Genomic DNA, 20,051 nt, shown 5'->3' with positions numbered 1-20,051 from the left:
AGGCCTCTAAGGCGACTATCTCCAGATGGATCGCTGCCTGTATTACGGAGTCTTACACTGTCCAAGGACTGCAGCCTCCTAATGGTACTCATGCACACCTGGTGCGGGCCAAGGCAGCCGTAGTTGCCTTTCAGAAATATGTCCCCTGGGAGACCATCACAAAGGCGGCTACTTGAGCCTCGCCATCGGCCTTTTGTAAACATTATTGTCCAGACCTGAGCTCCAGATCTGATGCTCATTTTGGCCAGGCTGTGCTGAAGAACCTGTTTCAGTAAGGCTTTTTTTCCATCCACCCTTAGTTCCTGTAAGGAGTGCTTGGAATCTCCCATAAGTATGGAGGAAAGGGGACCGGACGTAGGAGTATAACCAGGTTACTCACAGTAGTGACCACCTTACCTCCTAGTCCATAGTCCCCTTTCCTCTATACGCCTGCCCGCCATCCCCTCTAATAAGGTTCCTCTGTTATTGCTTAAAGGTCTCTGACCTGGCGATAGAAAAGTACTGATGGGCGATGCACGGGGCGGAGCCAAGATGGGCGGGGTTACGGACACGTGCTGTACCCCGCGTAGAAGAGACTAAGGAATAAAAATTTAGCAAAATTTTGCTACATTTTGGATGCTTTTACAAAGTGCTCTGGTCCCGTCCCACAGGACGGAGGAATGTCCCATAAGTATGGAGGCAAGGGGACTATGGACTAGGAGTAAGGTGCTCACTACGGTGAGTATCCTGGTTAATCATTCACACGAGCACCCATCACCATACACTCCCTCATAACACAAGCATACACGCATCCATACATATGTTTCAATTAAAAAAAATGAACATAAATGTACCTTCTGCATTGGCCTGCGTGTGGGTGCTGAAACGCCCTGTTCCAGGCTGCTCTGTCCATATGTGCGAGGAGGCGCAGGAGCTCCCCCTCACACATATAGACATACAGTGCCCCAGCCAGCATTTCCAATGCGCTATGCAATGCTGGCGAAGCAAAATGCCCCAGCCTTGCTTGGCTCAGTGAGCATGTGCACCTGGGGAACTGAAGTGAACTGTCAAAGAGAAATGGGGTTTCCCTTTGACAATTCTCACGGCCCCCCAGGGATGCAGCCCTGTCCCCTGTGGGGGCGCGCCACACAGTTTGAATACCGCTGACCTAGGGTAACACTTGCTACAGCTTTCCCCCACATTGACATTTGATGCATATATATTCATTCAGGTTTAACTTTGGGTTTTCACTTTTGTACTTTGCCTTGTCTGTTTTCAAATAGTTTATATATATTTTCTGCATTAACATGCTGATGGTGTTTTTTGAGCACCCCGGGGTCCCCAGCAACTTTAGGGGAACTCATTGTGTCTTCTTTTCACCTCTGATGCGGTTTGCGTCTCGTGGGATAATTATTTCATCCGTCCTCCAGCTTTGAACGTGCAAAAGTCCCTCTAGCTGTTTGCGTGGCTCTGCGGTTACAGGTCAGCTTTCCTATTCGGTTTTCGGTTCTCGTACGGAATTGCTGTCCTCTCGAGCCGCCCACTACCTGGGAGCTTCTGCTTTGCTCCCAATGCCTCCGGGACCTTCCGTGCCCGTCAGTGCCGTCTCTCACCCAGCACCAGCAGCCTTTTCGGATCCTATGTGCTTCGCATCAGTGAGCCTCCAACTGGGACCTGACGTCCTCTCCTGCACACTCTCCTCCCAGAGTGCGGCAAAGGTCCCACACACTTCAGGGTTTGGAAAAAAACTAGTCTGGCTGTTTTTCTTTGAGCTCTTGTCGATCTGCATCAACTCCTTCCTCCTCTTCTTCGTATCAGTACTTGAGGCTTTATGGGAGCTGAAGTCCATATGTTATTGGATTTCTGACGTGATATTGTTAAAAGGTTTTAGACAGAAACATCAGAAGATGTTATATGTGTGTTGTGTATGTTTGAGGTATAAAGGGAATTTTGACTACAGTGACATAAATTAAGGGGTTTCTGGCTTTTACACTGGGGGATTTGTGGAATGACAACAAGCCATCAAGAACTTGGATATTATACAGTCTTTTTCAGGGAGAAGGGGAGACTAGAACATCTTGTCTGATGGAGTCACCACCTCCCCCCAATAGCGGTCTCCTCCCATGTGATATATCCACCCCCAGGGTCAGGATCAGATAGGACTGCTGTCCTCTGGCCAAATGGGAGGAGACCACTGCCAGGGAATCGGTGATGACTTCACCAGACTCCTCACAAGAGCCATTGGTCGAAGAGGTTGATGGAGGGGTGTCCTGCCTTGCAAGAGAGATCAGGTAGTGTGTGAAATAGGCAACTGGCCAGGTTGATGATTTTATTCTAGATACGGAGGGTAACTGGGGTGGTTGAGGAGATGTTTGCTGGAAGTGGTATGGTGGGTGAGTGGTGTTGAAGTGAGAAAGGTATAGCGTGGTGATCTGTCCAGATGAGGGAGCAGGCAGGAGTGGGGAGACTAGACCTGATGTGCAGATAGTTGGTTAAGGGTGTGTCATGCAATGTGGGTCAGGTGGGAAATTAGTTGTTGGGCAGAGAGACTCCAGATTGTCGGTGAGGCAGCGGGTCATGGGGCTAGAAGGCACATCAAACCTGATGTTGAAGTCTCCTAGAAAAGTTAGCCTGGGGTGCTGGATCAGTGTTGTTGAGAGGGAGTCACAGATTTTTAAGTCGTAGCCAGTAGACCTATATAGGAGGAGGAGGAAACTGTGGGTGATGGAAGGGCTGAGGGGGAACTTGGCGGGAATAGATTTGCATTTGGTTTTGCAAGGTACATTCTCTGGGATATTAAAAGGTGTTGTTTGTGGAGGATGCCTATAACCCATGCTCTGCTGGGCTTGTTATGTACAAGCAGGGAGTAGCTGGGTAAGAAGGGCTTCTGTGCGATGGGGTTGAAGTCCTCCTTGAAACAGGTTTCAGTGATGAAAAAGATGTCTGGATTCTCGGTGGCTATGAGGTCACAGATGTTGTTTATTTTAGGCGACTGATATGGCATTGATGCGTTTGTAGGATAGTGTGAGAGAATTCTGGTGTATGGTCGGCTTCAGGAGTGGTAGCGGGTTGGGCGTGATGGGGGTGCGAGCCGAGATGTCTGAGTGCATGGTGGGAAGTTCAAAAGGAGGGATATTGGTCTGGAATGGGCGTTTTTGAGGGGATGCGAAAAGGGCTAGGACAGGGTTGTGAGTGTGCCTGGATGGCTGAGGAGAGTAGGGTTGGGCTAGCAGGGGGTGCCCTGGCAGAGAAGGGTGAGCAATGTAGTGGTCTGCGATGAGAACGGCTTGAGCGATTTGTGGGGAGCTTCAGTGGCATAGGAGTGTTTGAGAGGGTAGGAGGCATTGCTGACGGGGCTGTGTTGGCTAGAGCGGCTTGTGCTGCACTGAGGGCAGGGAAGTGTGAGTTAGCTGTCTGATGGGGTGGGGTTGAGGGCAGTGAGGTGGTAGCCGAGGTGTGGTGTAACATTGCCCTTGGTAGGGGTGAGGGTGGATTAAGCAGGAGGGTGGTGGTTTATAGTGCGAAATGTATCCTGGGGTGTAAAGATGGGTTGGTGGGGTCATGCATCAGTAAGCTGCCTGAGCTGCCTTATTTCTGTGGGGAGTGGGCGGCAGGGGTCAGGGTAGAGTTCGATGGAAAGGGGTGATTTGTGAGAGACGGGCTAGTGAGTACTGAAGGTGTTCTGGAGAGTGCGGTGCCAGTGAGCTGCCAGTCACCTGTTCTATTGTGAGATGTTGGTTGTGTGGAGGTTTGAGGGGGCTGCTGAGAGAGGGGAGAAATTTGGGGTGGGGAAAGGGAGAGGAGTAGGGGTTGGTGTGGTATGTCCAAGGCCGGCATGGCATGGCGAAGATTGAAAGATAAAATCACCTAGAATCAACCTTGGCACAGCAGTGGAAATTACCTAGTAAGCTTTGGTAGAGCAATAGGAAACACTCTGATTTAACTTTTGCACAGTAATGGAAAACTACCAAGAATCAACTCTGACACATAAATGAAGTACACCCAGGTTCATATTTGGCACAGCAGTGGGAAGACACTCAGATTCAACGAGGAGGAGCAGTTGAAAGCTACCTATCAGTGGACACACTCGGATTAACTTTGGCACTGCAATTGAAAGAACCAGATTTAACTATGGTAGAGCGAATGTAAAGGTCCTAGATTAACTTTGGCAACAGCAAAGGAAAACGCTCAGATCTGACTTTGGCACAGCAATAGAACACCTAGATTTAACTTAGTTAGAGCACTGGGAAAACACCTACATTCAACTTTTGCGCCTTGACAATACTGAAGAGCCAATGTACATAGTGAAGTCACTGGAGCAGGCCATTATTTCTAAATCCCCTACCCCACCCAACCCCTCCATTTTCACATCATTCTGTTGGGTAAAGGATTTCTCTCTGTCATCATGACTCCTCCAATTGATGGGGGTGTTCTACAACTGAACTTTCCCACTCCTCCCTGTTTTGTTTTCTGAACAACCCACTCGGGATGGTGTTAGACTTTTAATAATAGACTGTGGGCAGACCTGTTCCAATTTGGACATACTGCTGAAATGTAACCACAGAACTATGTCTCTTTGTAAGACCATACTAAAGAGTGGACAACTGGACATTTTCTAACTCTTTCCATCTATTTGTCTATCTAACCTGCCAATCTGTGTTTCTAGTTCTTTCCATGTGTATCTACTGGCCTACCTGTGTATTTTTCTGTCCCTGCACATGTCGGTCTCACTAGGTTTCTATTTAGCTACTCATTCGTCTCTCGTTCTTCCTACGCACCAACATGTAAGGATATGCGTAGTTAGATCAGCAGGTATGTAGTGACTGTGAGGAATATAAAGAAAGATGAATTCCATCAGGCATGGTGGTATATAATTCCCAGAGTCGGTTTTCCATGACCTATCCCATTATTCTATGGCCAGACGAAAATCCAATGGTACAATTGGAAAGAGGGCTGCAGAAGTCTATGTATCTTTAAGTGGTGTTGGACCATGCATTAGACCTGCAATGTAACGTATGTGAGTGGGAGGGGGTGGGGGTGGTTATGGAGAGTTGCAGAGTGAGCAAGAGACATGGGGCGAGATATAATGCAATGCTGCGTGGATTCAATGAATGTCTTGCATGGAGATCTTCGAAGTAACAATGAGAAACAGCCACTTGCCAGAATGGTGAACACTGTAGAAACAGAGGGACGAGAGCAAAAAGCCCCGAAGAGCGAGCGAGTCTTGAATCTGAGAATCAACACTAACAGCAGACGAGGAAATGAATTAAAGCAGGAAGGCGACAGCAGCAAGTAGTCCAAAAGTGAAGATGGGAGGCGTATGCTGGAGGGCAGACGAAAGGCTCAGAAACTGATCAGAAGCAACCGAGCTAAAGCAGTGATAATAAAAGCGAAATTGGGTAGACTAGCTGCATGCAGCAAAGGTTGCGATTTCCTAGATTAACCAGAGAATGTCCCATTGAAAAGACCCAGTGAATGCTGGAACATAGAGGGCGAGTTCTAAACAGCAATCGGAAAGACACTGTGAGACAATAGACTGAATTCTGAAACTTGTGCACGTTCGTAGTGAACCGAGAAATAGCCATTGATAAGAGAGTGCATGCTGGAACTAGGAGTTAAGCTCCTAAAGACATTCGGAATGCGAAAATATAGAAATTCAGTGTATGATCGTACTTGGAGACGAAACCACCAAACCATATTTGAAAGGTGAACCCCAGTGTGGTCTGTTCTTTGAAGCAACCAGTGCTTAACCTGACATTCAAAATGATGCCTTAACTTTTACTTTATCAGTTTCATAGACCTTGACCACATAGGTATGAAGATCAACTTGGATAGATGGAGAGGTTATGCGGATTCAGTAGGTTGAGATGCAAGGCTGTCGTTCTAAAGTACCGATGGTAACTCGCAGAGAAACCCGGCATCTCCGGAGTCCTACAATCTACCAGAAGTAAGCACGTTTGCAGACTTAAACTCGGTGGGTTCAGGAGGGAAAGAACAGTCTGTTTTGTGCCTCCTCCATCATCTTGCCCCCTACACCCACCTGTACCCTTTTATCACCCCTCCTCCTTTTTATCACCCCTCCTAACTGAAGAACGCTGATTACATTGACCCCCTGAGGGCAGAAATGTGCTCAATTTCAAGAACAAGTTATGGTCATCCATGGCGCACCATGTAGAAATCGCGGATGCTCATAATGTGGGGGTTCCTATACCAACTGTGTTCTGAATAGTCCCAGAAGAATTCCCAAACGGTGTCCGCTCGGCACGGGGCACATTTGAATGTGCTAATTGGTTCTAATTGCTTTGTCCCCCTGTCAGTGTTTTAAACTGTTGTGAAGGCACTTGTTCACGCCGCCTGAAACTTGATGCGATGCAGTGCACCATGAGTCCGAAAAACCAGCAATTCCTCTCCTGGTTCTATTGTCCCATCACCCACTATTCTGTACATGTAGCGAGATGCTACGCGACACAGCCAGCTGTTAAAGCGGAAATTGGGATAGTAACACACTCTGCTTTTTAGCAGGAAATTGTAGCCTATAAGCAAGGTAGGCAGTGTTTTGGTTCCGTATATTACGCCGCCGGATGTGCAGAGGGAGTGAAGACCTACAGAGCGAGATTGTGACGCATGTGATTTTCAAGAGGGGTAATTCAAAATGGAACCCTTGTGAGCAAAGCGTAGATGTAGATGATACTCCTATATTCCCCTGGTGAAGATTATATCGTCATGAAAAGAGATGTACTGTGTTCTGCATAGGCTCTCTGCAGCCATAGGAGGGCTTAACCCCTCCTCTCTGGCTTTTGCACAGGTGTGTTACTAAGTGCCCACTGCGGGCGCCACCAACCCATATGCCAACCTAACCATGTTCTGAGTGTACCTTACTGCTTTTGAGAGAATAATATGTAATGAAGATCAAATGACCGCCCTGAAAGTGCTGGTTCCTTTGCACTTAAGAATTGAATGACGGAGTAAGGCTGCGGTGAAATGCCTTTCTGACTGCAAGCGTCTGTGCTGGATGCCATGTGCGTCCCGTACTAGCTAAAAGATATTTTTGCAGGCGTTTCCTCTGATGTAATGAATACTGAAAGGGAGGAAATGAGAGTTACTAGAGGAAGTTAACTCCATGAAATGCAAGTTCAGCTTTTGTTTCTATTTACTGAAAGTCGGTGCAGGACGCTTCTGTAAGGGGCCTCTCTGGGTATACCCAGCTTTTAAAAAGTCTCTTGCATCTAATTTGTTTATATGAACAATTATATTACTCTGCCTTAGCGATGTTTGTGTCCAGGCCTCCCATATTCTTTGAGTGCACTCCTGCTTATCTGCTTCGATTACCTAATCCAAGTATTATGTTCGTTTGTAATTTCAGGTAAATAAACAGTAAATTGCACGCTATTTCTCACGGTCCCTGACTGGTAATGCGAGGATTGTGTTATAGGCTGCAAAATGCTACTTGGCACAAGTTCTCCTGCTTCTGCTTTCTGGAGTAATTTTGGGCATAGCAATCTGATGCTCTTCAACCCTTTATTTAAAAAAAAAACCTTTTCAGCGGCACACCTCTCCTGTTTCAGATCCTTTTTTTTATTGCCCATAGGCCAGCATCGACTACAGGTTGCTCGTTTTTTTGTATGTGGCTGGTGCTCGGTGGCACTGAGAGCCGGAGCCAGGGTTCCGTCTTCCCATTTTTGTTTTTCACGCTGAAAGATAACCCGATTCATCATTCATACTAAAGCAATTGGAATGGAACTTTGCATAATAACTTATCTTTGGTTGTACCAGTATAACAACATGTGATGTATACACACTAGGTGCCAATAAGCCAGGCCAAGCAAGGATTACTACAATGAAGCAGAGCACACGTACTGGTTCATTTTCTATCCACAATGTTTCTCTAAAGATATCTGGATGTACACACTTATCTGAGAGGATGTAGAGTAATCCTATTGCAATGCAGGTAGAGGGAATGGGGGGGGGGTGGGATCAGTCTGATGTGACGGGTCCCTGAGTCTATGGAGAGTGAATGTCAAAAAGCAATATAAAAAAAAAAAGAAATCTGTATCCTGTGGGCTACTCACCGGACCATCACAGCCCACTATCTTTCATGAAGACCACTCACACAACGCCCCACCCCTCTTGTTACTCTGCAACATTCACTTTCAGCACAGTTACATATGTCCCAGTATGTACATGTTAACTATTCCCTGCTACCCAAATCGGTATGCTGTTAATAAATGCTATGCTGTCTGGACTGTCCCACACTGCACGCAACCACCTAATTTATGCCTGGAAACCCTGTCGATATACAGTGCTGTATTGCTTCCAAACCTAGGTTTGCACTTACCACCTATCCAAAATCTACCTATTCAGCCAACTGAGTTACCATTTCCTTAAATTGACCATAGATTTAGTGGTAACTAGCCACTTAACTCCCACAGCAGTGTTCTGCCAAGGGCTCGACAAGAACTTCTTCTGGAGGAAGGGAAGGGAACGATATGTGTTAAATGTGTAACTTGTGCTTGTACAGGCTTCTGTGCTCGTGGGAGATCTTTTCTCTGTCTTCACTGGCTCTGCAAGAAGACTAAGGCATCCAATGCAAGTGCTACATTGTTTTTACAGACAATTGGAAGGGAGATGTTTTCCAGGGAATTCCTCTACTGGGAGGAGTCTGAGGAATCCGGGAGTGTCATCCCATCAGACCTGTGTAACTCCTTGGGCCTGCTTTTCTAGTATCCTGGTGCTTTCACAGATCTCTCTAGCTCTTCTACTGGGCCATTTGCCTGAGGGAGCCCCTTCATATGAAGTGACTCCCAGAGTATCATGCTCCAAGGGTGCAACACCTACCAAGTTTCACCTCGAAGTTCCCAGTATCATTTCTGGGATGTGTATTGAGGTTTTCATGTAGCCTAGGATGAAGGTTCCTAGCTGGAAAGCATTTTCCTGTGCGAGCTAACAAATCTCCCCCATATTCCCCCACAAAATGGCAGATAGGTGACAGACTAACATCTGCAGCGAACCTTCGGAGTCAGGGATTTTGTCATGTGAATCAGGTGGTTGTGGGGCCCTAAAGCATGTTGTGAGTACTCCCAGGTCCAGACACCAGTTGGTTGACACCAACAATCCCCAGACATGACTTCACACAGTGTGGAGTGGTCTTTTGGCCAGACTCCCTTGTGTACGGTGTAACCTCAGTCTTCCATGTCCACAAGCTATACTCCTACGTCCCGTACCCTTTCCTCCATACTTTGGGACATCTCTCCGTCCTGTGGGGCGGGACCCGAGCACTTTGTAAAAAGCATCCACATTTTTTTGAAAAATATGTCCCTCCTCTCTTTCCTGCGCGGGGCCCGGCACGCGGCGGTAACCCCGCCCACCTTGGCTCCGCCCCGCGCATCACCCATCAGTCCTTTTCTCCGCACGATCGGGGCCGGACGCACTTGCATCCTCGGAAGAATTTTTTCCCGTTTTTCCCTCTCTGGCTCTCGCTAGCGTTCGTTTACTAGTCTGTCTATGTCTTTTAAACTAGATTTTCCAGACTTTTCATCGTGTCACTGTCGCTTCGTGAGGGCAGATCCCCATCCTCTTTGTTTTAGAGTGTTTGGGTCCGGAACACCGTTGGGACTCCTGTTTTTACTGTGATTCCCTTTCGGTCCGGGCACTTCAACGTCGCTTGGAGCGGTGGGAGGAGTTGTCGGACGGACTCCTCCTTCTCATTTTCAGGCGTTCATCGACGAGAAGAAAAAACGCTCGGTAGGTTCTTTGATTTTCAGAGCACCCCGGCCGGCGGATACCTTCCCGGGTTCCTCACGAGCCGGGAGGGGCGTTGATCGCTCTGTTACCAGGGTTCGCTCTGAGGTGCCTGTCGGGCCTAATAATTCTACCAGAGTTTTCGCTGAGGGTCTCCGTAAGGGGCCTGTGATCACCGGAATACACTCCGAGGCCCCTCCTGTGGGCGCTGTGTGTAGATCCAGTTCTACTGAGTCGTGGGGTACCGGAGCTTGCTCTGAGGCCGCTCTTTCGGCTTCCCTCAAAAACAAAACCGGGGTACGCCCCGAGGTCTTGGCTGGGCTTGAGGTTACCGAACGCATGTTCGAGGCCCGTGCCGATAAGGCTTCTACCGGGCCCATGTCCGAGGTCCCTCGTACAGAGGCTAAGGCTACCAACAGTTCTGAGAGGCCGGGCAAGGCCCTGTCAGTGATGGTGCACCATTCCCGCTCTTGTGGTGACACCAGATCTGTTGAGGGGGCAAAGAAGAAAGTTTCTTCTTTTACCGGCAGTGCCGAGGCTCTTCCTTTGAAGGCTCAGTTGGCGGTTGATATGCCGCAGAAACATTCCAGGCCTCATAGTACCGGCTCTGCCGAGGTTCCTTACGTTAAGGCTAAAATTTGACCCCTGATCCATCGACGGGGATCCCTGCCTCACTTCCTCACGTGCCGCAGTTCCCCTCAGATGAGGACAAAATGGCGCCGTTCCTGCCACGACCACGGCGGCCATTTTAGGTACTACCCCTACAACTACGCCATCGGCCCCTGGTCGGTCCTTCAGGTGAACCTAAGGTCCCTTGTGCGCATCCTTACTGGCCAGTTTATGATTGGAACGCCCGGATGCCTCTTCCGCACAATGTTTCGTTGACCACGTGGGGCGGCTCCCTTGATTTATGTGGATACGTCGGCAGAGGGGCCGGTGTGGCACCCTTCCCCGTTGCGTCCCTGGATTTGTCCACCTCATGAGAGGCCTCCTCAGGTTCCGAAACAATCTCCTGAGGACGCCTTTTTCGGTAAATTTCAAGCGCTTATGCGCACCGACCCCATGAGGGAATATTTCAAGGGGCTTTTCAATGAGATATGTCCACCCGCACCTCCGGCTTCACCCGTCCCGTCAGTGGTTCCGCCGGCGCCTCCCTTGCCCGTGGTGCCTCCCCCTGCGCTTCCGCCTGTGCCACCATTGTCCCCAGTGGACAAGGCAGTGCCTGACTCGGCTCAGCAGGAGCCGGACCTGTCAGATGACCCTCAAGGCGATCAGGACAACGAGGACCTGCCCCGCTCTTCCAGAGCTTTCCATGACCGGGTACTGGACATGATGAGCTTCTTAGATGTTCCGGTGCCCGAGGCACCTGCTCCGCAGGAGGGCGTGCTTTCTGGGGCGTTCACCTTGTCTCCTTTGGAGCGTACCGGCCTGTTCTTGCAGAAGGACGTTTTGGCCGAGGTCCGAAGAGTTTGGGAAAAGCCACACTCGGGACTTTTTGTAAATAGAAAAATTGACGCGAGGTACAGGCTACATTCCTCGGAAGAAGTGGCCTTGTCGTCTTGTCCGCCTCCCTCCTCCACAGTGGTGGCTGCGGCCACGTTGCAATCCAGACCTGCAGCTTCCTCCTCCGCGACGGCGACTCAGGTCTTGGGAAAGGAGGACAAGCTCCTGGACTCCCTAGGGAGAAAAATCTTTGCCAATTCGGCCTTGCAGCTCAGGCAGGCCAATGCAGAATTGATTTTGGCAGGAGCTAACATGCGGATGTGGAGAGGTCTGTCGGAGTTTGAGGAGCACATTCCGGTCGAGAAGCTCGAGGATTTCAGAGGAGGCCTTTCCGATGCCAGGGTCTTGGCCCAGGATCTCCTGGAGGCTGCGGCTCATCATGTAGACACCTCGGCTCGGGGTCTGATGCTAGGGGTTGATACCCCGTGGCAAGCATGGCTGCATGCCACTAAGTTCTCGAAGGAGGTGCAAGACAAGGTTCTGGACCTTCCATTTGATGGTAAGGAGCTTTTTCACTCTTCTACCGATGTAGAGCTCACCAAAACTAAAGACAGCACTCAGACGGCCAAATCATTTTCTGTTCTGGTTAAACCTCCCTTCAAGACTCAAAGCCCGTTGTCGCAAGGTCGACCTTCCTCTGGTTTTAGGGGCTTCCTCGACCTCAAAAATCGCAGAGTGGATACTCCTGCGGGGAATAACCGCTGTAGACAACAGCGTACACGGTATTTCTCCCGCTCCTCATCAGGTTCAGGTGCCACCGCCACCGATAAACCTGCCAAATGAGGGTTTTCCGCGCTCGCACGAGACCCCGGTGGGAGGACGTATTGCGTCTCATTGGGAGGCGTGGCAGACCATCACAGAAGACAGATGGGTCTTGTCAGTCACTCAAGCCGGCTTCCGCTTACCTTTACCGCCTACCCCACCCCTCAACCCTCCTTTTCAGCTGTCGGGCTTACCCTTCCTCAAGGCCGAGGTTCAGAAACTTTTGCTCCTCAGAGCTGTGGAACCCGTTCCCCTTGGGGAGCAAGGGGAGGGCTTCTACTCCCGACTGTTTACGGTGCCCAAACCCAACCAGGCTGGCCTGCGCACCATCCTAGACCTTTCCCAGTTCAATCTTTCCTTACCCCAAGAGAAATTCAAGATGATCACGCCCGGCCAGATTCGCTCCTCGTTGCAGGCGGGCGATTGGCTCAGCGTGGTGGATCTTCAGGATGCGTACATGCATATCCTGATTTGGAACCCACACAGGAGATACCTCAGTTTCTCTTTGGGAGAGGAGCACTTCCAGTTTTGGGTGCTTTCTTTTGGCCTCAGTTTGGCGCCGCGTGTCTTCACGAAGATGATGTCGGTGATCGCGGCCCATCTTCGTCTCCAGGGTATCCATGTGTATCCCTATTTGGACGACTGGCTCCTACGCAGCCCTTGCCCGTTGGCAGCAGTGGGCAACCTCCAGTCTCTCCTTCAGCTCCTATTCCATCTTGGGCTGTCGGTGAACTGACGGAAATCCTCCATGATGGTCTCACAGGACCTGACTTTCCTGGGTTTTCGTTGGAACACGATAGACTGCCGAGTATATCTGACCGGGGACAGAATGGCGGATCTGTTGGCCACGTGTCAGATGTTTACGCAGTCGGAGAGCATGTCGGCCTGGTGGTTCCAGAGGCTTCTGTGCCTCATGGCCTCGTGTGTACTGGCTCTTCCTCTTGCTCGTCTCAAAATGAGACGGGCCCAGGTGGCTCTTCGGAGTTCCTGGCGTCAGGCGGTGGACCCGGATTCCAAGCGCATAATGATTCCGGATTCCATGAGAGTGGATCTGGACTGGTGGTCATCTTTCAGCAACCTGTCAGTGGGCGTGGGGTTCCAGGACCCAGCCCCCATGGTGACGATCACGACAGACTCCTCCCTTTTCGGGTGGGGTGCGACGTTAGATCTTCTTCAGGTCTCGGACCTCTGGTCACCTCAGGACAAGCTCCAGCACATAAATCAATTGGAGCTTCTGGTGATTTTTCTGGCGCTCAAGGCGTTCATACCTCTCATTGTCAACAAGGTGGTCCGCATAAGAACGGACAATGCGGTGTCGATGTACTACATAAAAAAGCAAGGGGGAACGAAGTTTCCCCCTCTCGTGGATCTGTCCATTCAGATTTGGGAGTGGGCCGTGCTTCATCGGGTCTGGCTGCTTGCAGTGCACATCCCGGGCCGGCTGAATGTTACCGCGGATGCCCTCAGCCGGCGGACAGTGCCCAGCTATGAGTGGGAGTTGAAGGCGGAGATCCTCCCATGGATTTTCTCGCGTTGGGGCACACCGGAGGTGGACCTCTTCGCCACAGCGGTAAACAAGAAGCTTCCTCAGTACGTCTCCAGAGGGGGGCTGGGATCCTCCTCTCTGGGGGACGCACTCGAGATCCCATGGCACAACATGAGAGCTTACGCCTTCCCGTCTCTTCCTCTGGTTCATCGAGCAATTTGGAAGTTGAAGAGTTCTGTCAACTGTTCTCTTCTACTGATAGCTCCGTGGTGGCCGGCCAGGTTTTGGTTCTCAGAACTTCAACACCTGTTGGTGTGTCCGCTGATCAGGTTACCAGTAGCTCCCAATCTTCTTCAGCAAGGGGAACAGCAGATGTGGCACCCCTGCCCACAATCGCTCAACTTGGAGGCATGGTGCCCGAGTTCACGGCTCTAGAGCCTTTGGGTTTGTCTGCGGATAACATGCGCATTATCCAGGCAGCCAGGAAACCCTCGACCAGATCCCAATACAAGAGTAAATGGCTCAGGTTCTGTCATTGGTGTTTGGAGAAAGAATTGGACCCGAGGGTGGCGACGATTGACACGGTGCTGCCCTTTGTCTGCTCCCTAGCAGAGTCAGGGGTTCATGTCTTGTCCTGCAGGACTTATCTCTCGGCGATTTCCGCCTACCTCTCTACAGACCGGTGTTCTTATTCGTTAACTAACCCGGTGGTGAAGAGACATTTTGCTGGTTTGACACGCCTCTACCCTACGGTTCGTAGTCCGCACCCGCCTTGGGACCTAAATGTAGTCCTGACGGCGCTGTGCCATAAACCTTTTGAGCCAATGGCTACGGTTGACCTTAAGTACGTGTCCTGGAAAGTGTCCTTTCTGGTCGCCGTTACGTCAGCGAGGAGATCGAGTGAGCTCCAGGCATTGTCGGTGGAGCATCCTTTCTTGGTCTTTCACAAGGACAAGGTAGTCCTTCGGACGAACCCAGCTTTCCTACCAAAGGCAGTGACCGAATTCCATCTGAATCAGTCGATTTCCCTTCCGGTCTTTTTTCCAAACCCTGCCTCGGAGACGGAAAGGGTTCTACACTGCCTGGATGTCCGAAGAGCTCTTAAGTTCTACCTGGACGGGACTGCGGAGCTTCGGAGCTCTTCCCAACTGTTTGTGACCTTCGGTAAACCCCAGGGCAGGCCGGCATCTAAGGCATCCATTTCAAGATGGATTGCTGCCTGTATCACGGAATCTTTCACCGTCCAAAAGCTGAAACCTCCTAAGGGTATCCATGCACATCAGGTGCGAGGCAAGGCAGCTGCGGTTGCTTTTCAGAAATATGTTCCCTGGGAGTCCATCGCTAGAGCCGCTACTTGGGCCTCCCCATCTGCTTTCTGTAAGCATCAGTGCCTCGATATAAGCTCTAGGGCTGACACTCAGTTCGGCCAGGCTGTGCTGAAGAACCTTTTTCAGTAAGGGGTATTTCCATCCACCCATAGTTCCTGTAAGGAGTGCTTGGGAATCTCCCTTAAGTATGGAGGAAAGGGGACGGGACGTAGGAGTATTACCAGGTTACTCACCGTAGTGATCATCTTACTCCTAGTCCATAGTCCCCTTTCCTCCTTACGCCCGCCCGCCGTCCCCACTAATAAGGTTCCTCTGTTATTGCTAATGGGTCTTGGACCCTGCGATAGAAAAGGACTGATGGGCGATGCGCGGGGTGGAGCCAAGGTGGGCGGGGTTACGGCCGCGTGCCGGGCCCTTCGCAGGAAAGAGAGGAGGGACAAATTTTAGAAAAAAATTTGGATGCTTTTTACAAAGTGCTCCGGTCCCGTCCCAAAGGACGGAGAGATGTCCCATAAGTATGGAGGAAAGGGGACTATGGACTAGGAGTAAGGTGGTCACTACGGTGAGTAACCTGGTAATTATGACCCGTGATCTGCACCAACTACTTCCACATGGATTCCCCTTTCTACTGTTTCATGATTTTGATGAGGTTCCTATAGATGACTATACTTTTGAAAAAATATAAAAGAGCAGCCACCAGTGGAATTATCGAGATGCCTTGGTATTGGTAGGTTGGCGTGTCACTGGCAAGACAGCCACAGGAGGCTGAGGAGCAGTGGAGCACCTGTAATCCTTAAGGGCCCAGCCGGAAGGGTACACATGGCGGGGGAGGTGGAGTACTAGGCATCACCCCCATATATTTTTCAGGAGTACAGTCATCTCTGTCAACCTCATAAAAATCATGAAGCAGTAGAAAAACCTGTCCTTTACAGCATGCAGGACACATCTCAGGGATGCGGGGTGGGGGGCATGGTAGGTGCTGGAAGTGCATTGCCACCATTGAGGGGGAGAGGACCAAGGCTTGGACAGTGGAGCTAAAATTGCTTTCTAGGATGAAGGGCTCGATTTGTCACAGGAGAGAAAGTTGGCATTAAGCCATTTGTATCTTCCTTGCAATGTGCTGTTTGAAAGTGAGGTCTCTGTCGATGCCCAACCCTAGGAACTTGGCCCAGGTGGCCAACTGGAGTGTGAAGCCTTTGAGGTTTATAGCAGATAGCCAGGTCTGGTTGTCAGGGTGTTGTTTGTTGTTAGTCAACAGTAGGAATTCAGTCTTGGAGGGGTTGAACTTGGGTAAGCACTGGACATCAAGGACTATCAAGGTGAGGCAGCCTTCGAGCCTGTAGATGGGTTATTTGCATATTGGTTGGTGTGGATTTTGTGTGGAACGAGGAGGGTTCTGAGAGATTCCATGCAAGGATTGAAGATCACTGGGAACAGGATGGATCCTGGCAGGACTACACAGGTGATGGGTAGAGTTGATGATCTGGGGGAATCAATTTTTACTAACTGTGGCAATTAGCAATGTAGGATTTGAACCAGCCGAGTGCGATCTTGCTGATCCCCAGCGGCGAAGTTGTAGATTGCCAGTGAGTGTCTGGTAGCCTACTGTGTCAAATGCCGCTGAGAGGTCAAGGAGAACCAGGTAGCAAGGATGGCCATCATCCAGAACTTTAGGTGCATAGTTTACCACCTTGATGGTAGCTGTTTCTGTGCTGCATCTGGGCCTAAAGCCAGATTGGTAGGACTGAAGGAGGTTATTGGCTTCGATGTGTGCATGCACCATTTGGCCTGTGGAGTTGCTGGTAGGTCCTAGTAGTTGTCAACCTAACTTTGCTGATCTGGGCTTTACACAAAGGAGCTAAATAGCACACAGCAAGTGTGATCCCTTCACCACATATTGATGCCAAAACAAATGTTCATCTAGGGTTGGCCATCCTGTAGAATCTATTGTGTTAGGTAATGTCAATGGCGCCTACCCATTCCTTTATAATGATTAATTTGCCACATTGGAGAATATAACTGGTGTGTTTGGTAGAGTGTACACGCACACCCGAAAAGGAGTATCATAGCGCTATATATATAGATTAGAGATTGCTTCCCAACTTGGTGGTACTTCTTCTATCGACCTCGGAACAAATAAAGTATTAGTGGAGCACCTGGGGTTTGATCCTGCAAACATGAAGTTAACACACATCCTGTAGTGGATGCTTTAGTGCACTGAGCTGCAACCTTGGCTGAAGGACCTGTTTGATGCAGTTCTCCATCATTAGTATATGGACTTCAAATGCATAACTGATTTGCTCAACTGCTCCTGTATTGGAGACATGACTGTTATCTTTGTGGGTGCTTCAAATTGACATGATGGACTACGATTAGAGAACAGCATTGTGTGTGACCTTTAAGGGGCAGCCCCTAAGTTCCTGGACATCGTTTTTTAAGAAGCTTCAGCATTCTGTTAGACTTAAAGGAATATCCTAGCAGGCTGAATATGCTGGAGGTGCCCAATATAGAGACCTACAGGTACAGGTTAGTAATTGCGTCTTTCTCTTTTATGCTACGCAGTATTTTTATTCTTACACTTCAGCTCCCCCCGTCAAATCTATGTAATCCTGTATCACTTCTACAGATCTTCTTTACTGTCCTATCTTGCTCTGCCTTTTAATGACCTTTCCTCCATATATTTGTTTCAAATGTACTCTTTATTGCTCTTTAAAAACCCTTACTGAAATTCCACCACCATTTTACCTATTGTGCGAACACAATCTCGCCTCATCATTTCAAGATTTTGGTGAAAATATTTAACCTATTGATTTCTTCACTGTCACTAATTTCTACATGACAATTCAGGATTTCAACTGACGTGTCTGGCTTTGTTAGCTTTTGTGCTTTTGACCTTGTTGATCTGCCCTGTTCGCTCTGTTTTCTCCTTACCTGGTATTTTAGTGCATACTTTTTCCATTGCCCTCCCATCTCTTTTTCCATTTATACCATCACATTTTGTATGAAGTTGTTCCCCTTTAAGCTCTGTCCCTTTTTGCCACAGTTAACTATAAATGGTTTCTGCAGTTAAAATCTGGATGACAGACCTCTATCTTCATCTGCTTCATCCTGCTACCAGTTGTATTGCTCTTTCCTTTTCTGTTTGTTTCTTCATCTGTTTGAGCTCATGCTGTATGTTTCACATCAAACATTTTTCTTGTTAATCGAGTTTGCTGCTGTGTAACATTTAAAGACATTTTGCATCTCTTCTCTTTGTCTTCATCATTGCTGTTGACTTCATGTTGGTCTTCCAAACTATAAACCTCTCCTATTCAAACATGTCCTCCATGTAACTAAATACCTATACTTTCTTTGGTGTTTCTTACCCATGTCACATTTCGCTGTAGATCTGTCAACTTTGTTGAATTCCTGTTTCATTTAGTTATGATCACTTTCTTTCTGCAGCGTTTTTACCAGTGGTAACTTTTCTTTCATCTTCCCATACCTGCCTTCTCATAAACGCTGATAAGCTATCTTACGGTTCCTCTGTGTTCCACAAACATGTCCTTCATCTAGGTGTTGTTGACTTTCTGTTCACTTCCAATTTGGCCCTTGATCTCTTTTGCTTTTATTCATAAATCTGAAATTGGGAAATGCTAAAGCATCATTCTGTATCTTGTTCATGTTTTCCTTATTCACATTATTTCAAAAAGACTTTCTTAGTGGGACTTTGTAAATTACTTTCTTTTCTACATATTCAAATAAATTGCTTAGTCGGATAAAGTCAATGAAATTAGTAACATATACTTACAGTTTTATACTTTGGAAGTAGCAGTGATAGGGCATATGTATTTCATATATACTGTAGGAGGAAGTGGTGCTGCATAATACCTGTTTTGTTTTCAGAAAACGTTCTAAAAAAAGTAACACCTCTACCTTTTATAAAAAATACTGTTACCAATGATGGCTGATACATTTTATTGACTGCCGACCTTCTCTTTTTTAATTAGGTGAACAGCTTCTATGTGAGGCCAATACAGTCTTGAAGTGTACACAGGATGAAAGTTCCCAGCATGGCATCTGTGGGAGACTTATCTGTACAAACTTTAAGGTTGCGTTCCTTACGGATGACCCAAAAGCCAAGGAGAATGTAGGTGGGCTGCTAATGTTTGTGTTTAATAAACTCTTATTTGTATGTATTGTATGTATTTATAAGAATTCATGTTAGGGCGAAAATCATTTGTGGGATTCGCTCGACCCACATTTTGGGTCCCCTAAAATTGTTGCTTTCTTATTACTGGCTTTCCTAGATTTTATACTTTACTTTTGCGGTTTCCACTGAAGTTCCCTTGCCATTGCAACCCTTTCGTGATCTGCTTCCCCTAGTATCCCATGTGGCTACAAGGGAACAAGTGTGCTCTGAGCATCTTATTTTAGTTCCTAGGTGATTTTTTATCTTGTAAGTGTACTGTGGAGTAAGCTGGTGATGGCTGCATTCAGCTTTTGTTTGACCAGCTGTGAATATGAACAGCTGCTGCTGTGAACCTGGTTTGGCTGTATTGGCTGGACCCTGGCTTCTTTGTCCTTGCCCTGGTTTCTTCTAACAGCCTCCCTGAAACTTGAGGAGAATCCTCTCCGGTTCCCGAAGCACCTCAAAACTTTTCCCTTTGCTTCTGCTTTTTCCCCTCCTCTCCCCTGCTGACCTCCTGGCTGATACTGAAACTGCATTGGTTACCTGGTCACCCTCCGATCTCTGGCCCAGGTCCCTCCCCCGCCATTCTCTCACACCTGCACTGCCTGCCTGGCATCCCCCACACTTGGGGACTGTCTCTGTATCCCTACAGTCCCACTACCAGCACTTGATACCTGATTCTGCACTTACCTTGCACTTGCCATCTGCTGGCCGTTACTTTTACTTATTGTTTTCATTCTATTCCCATGTACTGCACTCGCCCTTCCCCCCCGCCATTTGCCCCTTCCCCATCCCATGCACTTGCACGAACTGATTAACACTTGGTCTAGTAGGATTGTTGTCTGTCCTCCCTTCGTTCCCCCTCCCTAGGATAACAGGGCGCAGCAGTTACATGAATATGCGAAGCTTAGTTACAACAGCGTTATTATTTAAAAACCGGTATTAAATACAAGGTATATTCAGAGTAAGTCCTATTGCAGACGGAAGGTACAAGAGCAAAATATAATGATACATATAATTTGTTTACATCAGCAATATATACAGGTGAAAGTGATAATAAGATGAGTGAGTACAGAGGTTCAGT

At 48.5% G+C, this 20,051-nt stretch overlaps 1 protein-coding gene across 1 annotated transcript in view; it reads left to right on the top strand.

Annotated features, from left to right (window-relative positions):
• The window catches only part of MTMR12 (myotubularin related protein 12), a 1,529,619-nt gene that overhangs the window by 461,961 nt on the left and 1,047,607 nt on the right, over positions 1 to 20,051 (top strand). Inside the window, exon 3 of the mRNA XM_069627080.1 lies at positions 18,786 to 18,925. Within this exon, the coding sequence (XP_069483181.1) occupies positions 18,786 to 18,925 (140 nt within the window). The remainder of the gene's footprint in view (positions 1 to 18,785; positions 18,926 to 20,051) is intronic.

This window comes from Ambystoma mexicanum, chromosome 6p (assembly GCF_040938575.1).
Source record: "Ambystoma mexicanum isolate Mex_15411 chromosome 6p, UKY_AmexF1_1, whole genome shotgun sequence".
NCBI lineage: Eukaryota > Metazoa > Chordata > Amphibia > Caudata > Ambystomatidae > Ambystoma > Ambystoma mexicanum.
This window is presented reverse-complemented; position numbering and strand designations above follow the sequence as displayed.